The 12,079-nt window shown below is 36.1% G+C and overlaps 1 protein-coding gene across 4 annotated transcripts in view; it reads left to right on the forward strand.

Annotated features, from left to right (window-relative positions):
• PPFIA2 (PTPRF interacting protein alpha 2) overlaps window positions 1–12,079 on the forward strand; it is a gene marked incomplete at both ends in the record, with an annotated part of 283,268 nt that overhangs the window by 175,316 nt on the left and 95,873 nt on the right. For all 4 annotated transcript variants that reach the window (XM_082279657.1, XM_082279658.1, XM_082279659.1 and 1 more), the window contains one exon: window positions 4,063–4,227. In XM_082279657.1, coding sequence (XP_082135783.1) covers window positions 4,063–4,227 — 165 coding nt within the window. The remainder of the gene's footprint in view (window positions 1–4,062; window positions 4,228–12,079) is intronic.

Consider the following 12,079-nt stretch of genomic DNA (forward strand, 5'->3'; position numbering starts at 1 on the left):
TTCTAACATTTTTGTAGTTTAAATTAATTACCAGCATTGTTACAATGTTATTTCATAATAAAATCTTGTGATGTTCTCACAACTATTTGCAATATTAATTCTTGAACTACATATGTGGAGGAAAGTCCTCAGCATGCCCACAAGTTATTGTGATTTCCTTCAGATGTTAAACGTTTGTTGGAAACATCATCATCGTCAATGTCAATTTTTTATGTTTATATTCCCTTCCCCTGTCATTGTAGCCCTGAGACACTTCATAATTCTGTCAGTGTTGTTGACATTTGCTGTTCCCAGAGAAGCAGGGAAGATCTATTATCCCTTTTTAAAATATAATTTTAATTGGGGAAAAGTTGAATAAAACAGCAGCTATTGTTACATGTCCAACGTAGAGCAACAAAAATGGTGAAAGGTCTGAAGCACAGGTCTTACAAGGAGCAGCTGAGGGAGCTGGGGGTGTTTATCTTGGAGAAAAGGAGGTTCAGGGGAGAACTTATCACTCTACACCTGTAGCTAGGTGGGGGTGAGCCCCTCCTCCCAGGTGACAAATGATAGAACAAGAGGCAATAGCCTCAAGTTACACCAGGGGAAGTTTAGGTTGAGTATTAGGGAAAATTTCTTCACTAAGAAGGTTATCAAGCATTGGAACAGGCTGCCCAGGGAAATCGTGGAGTTACCATACCTAGAGATGTTTAAAAGATGTGTAGATGTGGCACTTGGGCACTTTTTTAGTGGACAATTTGGGTTAGCGTTTGGACTTGATGATCTTAGAGGTTTTTTCCAGTCTAAAAAATTCTATTATTCTGTGACTCTAACATTTCCTCAGAGCAAGGGGCAAGGATTTACTATCAGGTTCTCAGTCACAGTCAAATGTCCTACCCCTGGGGTTTTTTCCCTTTCAGGAGAACTGGGAGTAATATTGCACTAAGAGACCTGGCTAGCAGTAGTCCTTGCTCAGATGGTTTTGCTGTTAGCAGTGCTCACAGAATTTGTGAAGAAATAGAGATGATTTTTGTTGAAAAGCAAAAATAAGAAATTCTTACAAACCAGAAACCTATGTTAACATGCCTTCTTGGGCATTCCTAGAGCTGACGGCAAGGAAAATTCCAGTGTTCAGAGGTATTTTCCAGAAGAATGAGTGACTGCGAGCAGCTTGAGTCAAAAAGAACAGAAAGAAAATGTATGAAATGTCCACAAGCAGTGGTTTAGTTCTCCATGGGTCTTTTGACACTTAGCTGGGATATCTGTATACAGTAAAATAGGCAACACAGCACTTGGCGCTTGATTTATTGAGTAACTATGAAATGTATGCAGACATTGGCATATGTTTTTTTCTCCTCTGAAATGGTAGTTCTAAGCTAAAAGCAAACTTAGCTTTTGTGTATATTAACACAATTATATAAACCATTGTCCTTGGTTTAGTATTATGCATGTTTCTAACATGGCAGTAACAACCTAAAGTTAAATATGTTATCTGCAGCTCTGCAAAAAGCTTGAGTGCTGTACTGTTCCTCCACAATCACCCCATTAGAAATTCTGAGTGCCCACCACTCTGCTCTCTTATACTTGAAAACCTTGTTTAACTTGGTTGTGTCTCTTCATGACTCTCTTCAATCCCCATTCTGCCTTTGCTCTAGCAAGTTTCTTGTCTTCTGTCCGTGCTGACTTCTGATTCCCTTTTGGGATTGTCTGTCTGCACCAGTTCAAAATGAGGTTCTGGATGCATGTTAAGGGTTTTTTGTGTGCTCCTTTTTTATCTCTCTGCTGTAGGTTATGTGTAATTCTTTCTCTCATGAATATTCTTCCATGTGACCATCACTTTTCTTCTCTCCTAAACCAGAATTTCCCATTTGCCCTTCCAACTATGACTTGCATACAGGATCTCAGAAGTCCCTGGTCATCACAGCATTTGTCTGGGAGAGAAGTCATTTAGGGTAGTAGGACACCAAATATGAGAAATTTGCTCAGAGTCAGGCTGAAAAAAAGTTTGCCAAGGTTTTATTACTCTGGACTTCTTTAGTGGCTATCAGTTGGAGCATTAGACAACTACAGACCTATGGAAGGAATGGCCATATTAAAAGTCAACTGTGGATCAATGTTTTCCCTTTTATCCCAATTTCTTCAGAAATCTGTAGCTTTTTGGCTGGATTTAGACTGATCCAGATGTAGCTATGATGCATTGAAAAGTTTCTGCACAAAGAGGACAGATCAGGATGAGCCAGGCTCTAATAGAATCATCCAGGACATGGGAATGACTGTGGGAAAATCTAAGTGCACAATATGGATTAGAGTCAGATTCTGGCTACCCCGGGGCTATGAAGTGGGGTACAGTCAGGCTGCACAGAGAAGGAAATGTCCTCACAGACTCTTTGAAGAGACAGGGCAGAGAGTAGGTTGCAGAGTTAGAAATCAGCTGTTGACTTGCTTTCCTCCAGCTCTTTCCCAGATAAACTAGATGGCCTAGAAAAAACATGAAGATACAAGAATTTAGACCAAAACACAGCAATTCAGTTCATATTCATCATAGCAATTAACTATTTATTTAAGAGCTACTATGAACAGAAACACTCTGTAAATATTTGGAAAATATTCCGTTCTCATTTACTTTGCAAACTTCCCACAGCCCCATACTGAATGCTTGATGGCTCTATCATTAAGAGGTCTCTTCAAACTTTTGTGCTACTTTGGACTGCCTCAAATAATTAAAAATCCACATATATCTGCTGTCAGCCCTCCAAGGATGAGAAAGCTTCTTGTTCATTTGCTTTTGATAAATACAGGCCACCACTAGGATTCAGAAATTATAGAGAGACCCTCCTTTCTTGAATTGCAGGGAGTAGTTACAACTCTCATTGTACTAACATTGTTCACATATGCATTCACTACTTTTTGTGAAGAATATACTTATTGTAACATAATAACCAGGTGCAAACCTAAACATGAGAACCATGTTTGATGCAGATGACAATAATCATTCCTGACTTAATATAATATCAACATACTATGTCTCTAATGCAATTGCCCTCTGCTTTTGCTCTTCTATATCTATAAATTCATGTAAGAATAAAAACCATTATGTGACTGAGAATATTTGTGGATTACAGATAAATATACATATTTACAAATAGTAGCTATATTAAGAACCACATCAAAGGAGAAATAATAAGCAATTATCCAAGTAACTTTCAGATTTCCAGTTCAATGACTTAGATATAATTGTTTGTTGTAATTGCAATGCATTTAACATGCATTCTGATTCATGAATTTAGCTACCCTGATTTAACCTTATAGCTAACCAAGTCTCTTTAATGTTCAGCCTTTTAAGAACAGCAGTGGTAGCCCTATGAATGTATAGACAAATGGGGAATTGTTTATAAAACATCAACATACCATTTTAATTTTTCCTTTAACCTCAGAGTAATAATGAAAACTAATTATATTATGTTTTTACAGTATGTTATTTATAGTCTATTTTACAGATATTTATGGACTTCTCTGATTTCCATTGTGTTTGTAATACAAGAGACAATGAACATTTCAAAGCTTGTGCTAGTGATGAACGCCATTAGCTGTAACAGTTCTAATGTGTAGTCTTATAAATCTAGTAAAATATACTGTTCACTTTTACATATTTTGTTGAGTTAGTTTCAAGAGAAATTGAAATATGTTAAAGTTAGGCTGCATTAATTGTAAACCTATTTAATATTTTTGCATGATTCTTTAGGCTGTCTTTGGTGGTTACTTGGTTTTCAATGCTCATCAACTACCATTACAAATAATACTGTAAAAATATGTGATTAATTTAGCTAAATTTAGTGATTCTATGCTTAGTGATTTGTTGTTCTTGCTTTTCATAGCAGAGTTTTAAGGGAAATCATGAGTAGATTTTCTATTTTTTCATTCATTCCATCTGATTTAGAAACATGAAATAATATTGCTAATCCTTCCAGCAATCTCTCCTACAATGAGGTTGCCAAGAAAATTGCGTTTGGTATCATCCACTTTGTAGTTAGAATTTCATTTAGGTGCACAGAAATTAATAACTTTTTATTTCAAATCCAATAGCTGTTACTGGAGCATTTGGAGTGCCTTGTCTCGAGACACGAAAGGTCCCTGAGGATGACAGTGGTGAAACGGCAAGCACAGTCTCCCTCAGGAGTTTCCAGTGAAGTTGAGGTCCTCAAAGCTCTGAAATCTCTGTTTGAGCACCACAAGGCTTTGGATGAAAAGGTACAGTATGAGAAAAAAGCTTACTAAATACACTCTTTAACTTGCTTAATTGTGCTTTATGATGCAGCAGAACAACAGCATTGTTTGTTTACTCCTTGGAACAACTCCTGCACTTAGAGCATTTACAGGTATCCAGAGAAATCCATAAGAATGTCTGGCCAATAGCTGTAATGCACTTGAGGTCACTTCAGCTATCTTTTGTAGACAATAGAAGTGACTTTTCAAATTAAGCAAATCTCACCCCTACCAGACATACTTCTCCTATTTAGCACTAAATAAAGATGACCCTGTGGAATTTATTGGGTGTAAAATGTGCTTTTAAGTTATGGCCATGAAAATGTAGGTGCGTCACAAATTTTGAAAACAAACAGAGAGGCAGAATGAGATGTTCCTGACTGCATAAGGGAACTTGGCTGTTAGATATTTTTAGGAAAATCTACGTTTCGGAGGTCTTTTTAGCCTTTGCTACATAAGAACAGTGTTCCCTTTACAAGTAACCTAACCTAATATAAGTATTACGTTCTTCATTATCAGAGGTAATGAAGGGCCTGCAGAATCAAGGTAAAAACCACTGATAACTGCATCAAGTCATGCTAATTAAGAGGGTCTTTCCACTGCCTTCCTCATGTATCCTGTGCTGGAAAGACTATTTCATGTGAAACAAGCTTTGTACAACTATCAATTATCACCTTGAGTATTGCATACATGAATTCAGAATCTAGTTCATGTCTAGAAACAATATGCCCAGAAGGTGATGTGTCTGAATTAGTAAGTGCCTCAAAACTACATATGCAGGGGGCATGTGAGAAACGGCTCATGAGCAAAGAACCTCGTTCCTTAAGGGGTCTGATTTGGCTGATTTGCTCTTTGCTGCTGCTGAGTTGCTTCTCTGTTTGAGATGGTTAGGTAAGCAGGGATGACATTGTGCAGCACAGCGTCTGAAACCATTGACTGCAGATGAGCTGCATTGTATAGAGCCAGTTTAATGGTCTCACAGTAATAAATTCACCTTTTTTAAACTCAGAAATATACTCAGAATATTGAATATGTTTAGGGAACTGAGTTAGCTGTAGATATATAGTAATATATATATCATTGGTAATGAAGGGATGAGACACTGTGGGTTATGAGTCATGCTGGGTTAACTATCAGGTTCAAAGTTAAATAAATTTAAGGAAGTTAGACTAAATCAAAACCTGTTATGTGTTTAAGTATATCTTTTGGATTATATGGTCTACTCAGATATCATGAAAGCATCTTTAAAGAAAATCTAGAAAAGGAAATATAATGACTTATAGCCACTGTAATAAGCTTTTGGATGTCATTAAGACTTTAAAAATCCTGTATTATTAAAAGGATCTTTTGAGGATTGATGGGGTTTATGGTCTGAGCTTTCATCTTTCATCCAGCTTTAAAAATCGATAAACTAGGGTAGGGAACTCTCCAGCTTTTATACTTTTTGACATTGTGTTGGAAAAGTATGAGAAATAGTACGAACAAAACCTGAAATAGATTCTGATTATTCAACAGTTGTGTACCTCTTACATATCTTCCTTTTTGAACATTTAGTGTTTTGGTACTACGCGGTTTATTTTACATCCCATTTTGAAAATCATTGTACAGAATTAGATTGAAGCTACATGTAATATTTTGGCTTATATTATAGAAAACTTTTATTTACATTGTTGAAAATCTATCTTTACATTATTTTAAATGTAACTGGTTAAAATCAGTATTCAGCACATTAAAAAATTTTGGAATGACACAGGTAGACATTTTATGCATCTATTTGATGCTTGTCCCAGTGGTAATGACAATTATCACTGTAGAAAAGTCAACCATCTGCAATCATGTTAACAGAAGATGTGCTCCATTATAAAACAAGTTATAAAATTGATTGGTCAAAATTACTTTTTCCTACATCCTTTTTTATTTTGATGCAATAGATCATACTTTTACTATAAAACATTCTGAGATAAGTCAATAAAACAGTTTAATAAATTATTTTAAAATAATTTGTTATAAATCCAGCACATATTATTTTCAAGTACCAATCCTATATAAAAATACCTGGTTTTGTTACAGTGTCTCTGGAAGGATTGGATCAAAGACATTGCATATATCGCCCAGATACTTGATAATATAATGCTTTCACAAATTGTCAGCATTATGGTGATTTTTATTTAAAAATAATGAAAGTAAAAAAAGCTGCATGCGCCCAAATGTGCTAAAAATTTTTTATGGCATGTGAGTCATATATTCTGCATGGTGACAGAAAAACTATGTAAGTTAGATTTGTTTCAGACCCTTCAGAAATAAGATATCAATCCACCTATAAAAATGCATTGAAGGTTCTCAGGGATTAGTAGAACAATGTGGGTTGGACCTCCTCAGAGACATCTGGCCCAACCTCCTGCTCAAAGCATGACCAACTGTTTCAGGTTGTTTAGGGTCCTGTCCCATTACTTCTGAATATTTCTAGGCAGAAAACATATTTCGGTGTTTCATCACCCTCGCTGTAATTTTTTCCCATAATAGCTATCTGGAGTTTCTGTTGTTGAGTGTTGTATCTGTTCCCTCTTGTCCTGCCACTCTGCATCTGCAAGAAGAAGCTGGCTTTATTTCTTGCACAGCTTCTGGTTAGCTGGTTGTAGACAGCAATGAGATCTCCCACAAACCTTTCCTTCTTCACTTTGACCAGACCCAGCTCTCTCAGCCTGTCTCATATGCTATGACCAGACCATGGCCAACTTTGTGGGCCTTCATTGAAATCTGCCAATATCTTTCTTCTACCGGGAAGCCTGAAACCAGATGCAGCCTCAAAAGTCTGGAGGAAAATAATAATTTCCTCCAACCCATTGGCCAAACTGTGTGCTGGCCTTTTTCACCATTCGGTCTCTTCTGCAAAACTGCTTTCTCTTCCCAAAGCCTGTCTCATTCCCTAGGGTTATGCCTTTTGTGGCAATGGGATGCCACACGGACTTTGTGTCACTGATCACAAACCTGTGAACCTTGCAGTCCAGTCAATTTTCTATGCACCATGGAATCCATTTCACCAATTCTTATCTCTCAATTTTCTCTAGGGATAAATGGAAGATCTTGCAGAAAACCTCAGTAAGGCAAAGTAAAACACATTCACTGTTCTCTTCTGATCCATGGTGCCAGTCCTCTCATCATGCAAGGCAGTAAGGTTGGCCAGATATCATTTGGTTTTGACAAAGCCACACTGGCTCTCCCCAGTCACCATCTTGTCCTTTTAGGTGCCCAAAAATGCTTCTTGGAAGATTTGCTCTATAACCTTACCTGCATTGGCCAGCTTGTACTTTCCTGGATCTTCCCAGGATAACTCCTCTATTTCATGATGATGGACACAACATTTTTGAGTTTTCCACTCATGAGGAATCTCCCTCACTTCCACTACTTTCAAAGTTGAAAAAGGCCTTAACTATGATGAACTGATCAAGTCCCTTGGCGTCCTTGCATGGAGTCAATCTACTGTCTTTGACTTATGTATGTCTTGTCTTCCTGTATTGTGGGTAATGCTTCACTCACACAGACTCTGCTGCTGTGCTCAGGGAGGCCTGCAGGCAGAACCTCACAGTAAAACTGAGGCAAAAAAACATGATATAAGATACACTGATGTCACAGCAAAATAAATCAGAAAATGCACACAAAGCTGAAGTAGGTTAATGGATAAAGAGTAATAAAAACTGTCAAAAGTGCACTGGAAAGGTATCATGATTCTTTGCAAATGAATAATGAAAACTTTAATTTTTTTCTTCACAAAAAAATTTTGACACTGAAACTATTAATGTATCTGTTACATTCTTGGAAAAGCATAACAAAATATTTTCATAAAATTTTTGCCCTTTAAACTAACAAAAATATGAAGAAAATATTAAAATTCTTCCTAAATGCAAATTTTCTTTCATGTTTTCACTTCCTACACTAAAACATCCTGAAGGGTAACAAGCTCTGCCACAAAACTTGACTGATCATGAAAGGATTGCTACATGCACAGTACAAAAACTACAAAACCATCCTCATTACTATAACAAAATGCAATGAAACCTACTAACAGATTGGAAAGTGAGAAATAAAATATATCCATTTCTAGGCAGGCCTACTTAAGTATGGAAAGAATCTGGAATGATACCTTAACCTTTTTCAAAGCCTATTGGCTTTCTATATATTACGTGAAATCTGGGCTTTGCCTTTACCTTTTGTCCAAAAGATAGATCACCACAGAGAGATCACAGCTGTGATTGCATTACTCTGAGAAAACATGGCTATCATTGCAGTTATTTCAGTGCCTGACAGCTCCTTCAGCATCCCTCTCATTATCCCTATACCCCAACCCTGGAGAATGAAAGCTTGTCATGACCTTCCTGTGTGAGAGACAGTCCTGTTTGGCTGAACCCAGTAGGTACCTCCTAGTAAGTAGGAAGTAGTAAGAATATGCTTTTAGTCTTACCCCATTATTTTTATGAGATCTTAGCAGCGCCAAACAAAAGTCTTTGCAGACTATTTTTGCAGTTTTAGTGTATTTTGGGAGAATTTTCGCTTTAGGGCATGAGGATAATCAGACTGAATTTAGTTTAGAAATATTCACCATTTTATGTGTCCCTCAGAGAAATTTCATTATGTCTTCTTGGATAAGCTGTGTCACAGCAAATGAACTTGATACCACACTAACCATATTTATTATTATTATTATTATTATCATTACTATTATTTAGAAATGTAATTTGACAGAAACTATACATATTTTCAAAAAAATTTTGTATATCTAATTATTCTAACATTTTCAGAAATACAATAAAAAAGCACATGGGCAGTTCTGCTAGCAATTTTACATTTTCAGCATATCAGAAGTTAAATTCAGCAACTGTTATACCTAAGTATAAGGTTAGGTTATATCTCACAAACAACAAGCATTGTTAAAAAAAATGTGAAGTTTTAAACACTAGAACTCAGGAGTGATTGGGAGTAGGACCAATGTGAAATTCTGACTTAACATTTCTTATAGCCTTTGCTATTGCACAAGTCAGTTGAAATTCGCAGCAGTATTTGTAAAGTGAAGACCTCCCTTCAGTTATTCACCCTGTCCTTCTTAATGCTACAGTTCTCAAATACTTCTCTTATCACTGCTAAGTAGCTGATATCTTTCTTTGTTGTGTTTTTTTTTCATGCAATGAAAAGTTGTGGAACTAATGTAAGACAGCGCTATGAAATATTTTGTGATACTATATATGAATATACATGGAATTGTTTATAAAAGAGCAAGCGATGACAATATTTCCTAGAAATCATTACAACTGAATAAAAAACAGAACCTCATGTTAACTTCATGGTTAGAATAGACATTTAGTATAGAGTAGGTCAGGAAGTACGTTGTCCCTATATGCAATTCAGGAAGAACAAAAGACAGAAAAATTATTACCTTACTTGTGCCATTCTATAATTATAGTTAAAGTCTAATATCTGTCCAAACATGTTTGTTGTTCTGCAGACATTTTTTCTATTTTGGGTTCAACATTTAAAATGTGCATTTGGAAAGAAGAAACTGAAGCAACTTCTCCAAACCCAGTTTTTTGGTCAGTGTTATGAGAAAAATGTCCAGTTGATCTTCCCAGTGGAAAGCAGCTACCGGATGTTACTGTCTTAGCTAAGAATCAAAAACCCACTGGTTCTCTTAAGATTAATTAATGGCAGAAAAGTATACTTAATATTCTTGCAAATAAAATTAGCCTATTCGTGTCATCATTGTCACTATCTTTTTATTTATTAAAAGGTAACAAGGAGAACTTTTATTCAATAGACTGCTCATGGAAAAAAGTGATTAAATCCTAGTGTGCAAGTGGTTTTTTTAAAAGCTCTTTATGGGCTGCAGATCTGAAGAGAATGAAGAAAAAATTTGACAGCAAGCAAAAAAGTGGGAAGCTGTTGCTAGGAGACAGAGAAAGATGGGTGATATTTTGCACTGACAGCAGTGCTAACATGACATTGACTATGTTACATTTAAAGATAATGTGGTTGCATTTAAAAGCCAGAAGAATACCCAGTCATCTGGGCATATGTTGGATACACCCTCTAACATGGAGAGAGCAACCCTTTTCCGCTGTGTCTGTGACACTACAATCATAAAATCACAAAACCGTTTTGACTGAAAGAAATAATTAAAAATCACCTAGTTTGAACTCACTGCTGTGTTAGGGACACCATTCACTGGACCATGTTGCTCTAGGCCCCATCCAAACTGGCCTTGAGCACTTCCAGGGATGGGGTATTCACAGCTTATCTGGGCAAGCTCTTCCAGTATCTCACCACCTTCACAGTAAATAATTTCTTCCCAATATCTAATCTAAATCTGTCCTCTTTCAGTTTGAATCCATTGCACCTTGTTCTGTCACTACCTGCCCTTGTAAAAAGTCCCTCTTCAGCTCTCTTGTAAGCCCTTTTAGAAACTGGAAGTTCTCCCCAGAGCCTTCTATTCTCCAGGTATTTGTCCTTTAAAAATGCTTATGATAGCATTTCTGTTAGATCAGTTGACATCTGATTAGTCTTACTTGGTGAAACCTTTTTTTAGTAAAGCTCTATCATGTGCCCAAGAAAATACAAATACATTGAAGAATCATATGAAATTTAAGCAGTGTAACTTCTGAAGTGATACACATGATCTCACTAAGATAATTCTTATGAACTATAGTTACTCACTTTCTGTCACTTCCAGAAAATAGAAAACAGTATAATATACTAATCATGAATTTGTATTAATCATATTAAAAAAAAAAAAAAAATTGTCAAATAAAAATAGTTGGCATTTATTCCAGTTCCTTTTTCTTTAACAAGATAGTGATCTGGAATAATACTCTTTCCCACATCTTTCAGAATGAAGATGGTTCTATTTGGGATTTTTTTTTGCTCTAAACATAAATTTGAAGAGGGAATCCAATAAAAAATCCTTTGCAATACATTTGTGTATGACTGAGAAAGAAATGTAAAATGAGAAATAAAGTTAGTGCTTCTGGATTGTAAAGCAGAGCAGATTTCTCCTTCTGATTGGAGTGCTGATGTAATTCTTTATTTTTTTTCTAATAGAATCAAAGATTCCTCTCAATTTTAATAGCTGTTATTTATGTTTGAAAATGAAGAAATAGTTGCAGCATTTCCAATGTCACTGTGGCAAATGCGAATCTGAATTTGTTGTTCACTGGTCAGATGAAAGGAAAAAATATATTTTCTGTGCCAAGGCAGAGTTGGTTTCAGTTCCTTTAGCAACTGTTAGATTCAGAGAACAAATAAGAGCCATCAGACTGCAATTTTGGTTAAGTCATTATAAAAAAAGGCAGTGTATTAACTGTGTACGTGGAAGGGAGGTGAGGTAAGGTAAGGCAAGGCAGGACAAAGGAAACAGCTTCCAACTGTTGCTCGGTGTTACACTGGTACTGTTCAATGTTGTCACTGACAATAGGCCAAGAATGAAAATAAATGTATTTGAATATAACAGCTTGATAGTCAGAATAGAAACGTTAATTCTCTACCTAGTTTTGCTGAAGTGCCATATAAAAATCGTGTCTCTGGAGCTGTCTGTTGTTTACAGGGAGTGTTGTTTTCAAGCTCTAAAATGGCTGTATAAAACCCACTAGGATTCTGTTCTACAGTGCCAGAGTGTGTAAAGTTTAAGGATCATTCTTCTTGTTCCAGCTTCTCATAGAACTGTGACATCCTCAGTAATGTGGCCTAGTTGGTTTGCAAATTCTAACACCCTTCAAAGTGAATGTCAGTGTTAGACATATTATAACGTATTTTTTAAAATACATGCTCCTTTATAAAACACTTGGGCTTGAAT

This window comes from Coloeus monedula (genome assembly GCF_965178545.1).
Source record: "Coloeus monedula genome assembly, chromosome: 4".
Classification (NCBI taxonomy): Eukaryota; Metazoa; Chordata; class Aves; order Passeriformes; family Corvidae; genus Coloeus; species Coloeus monedula.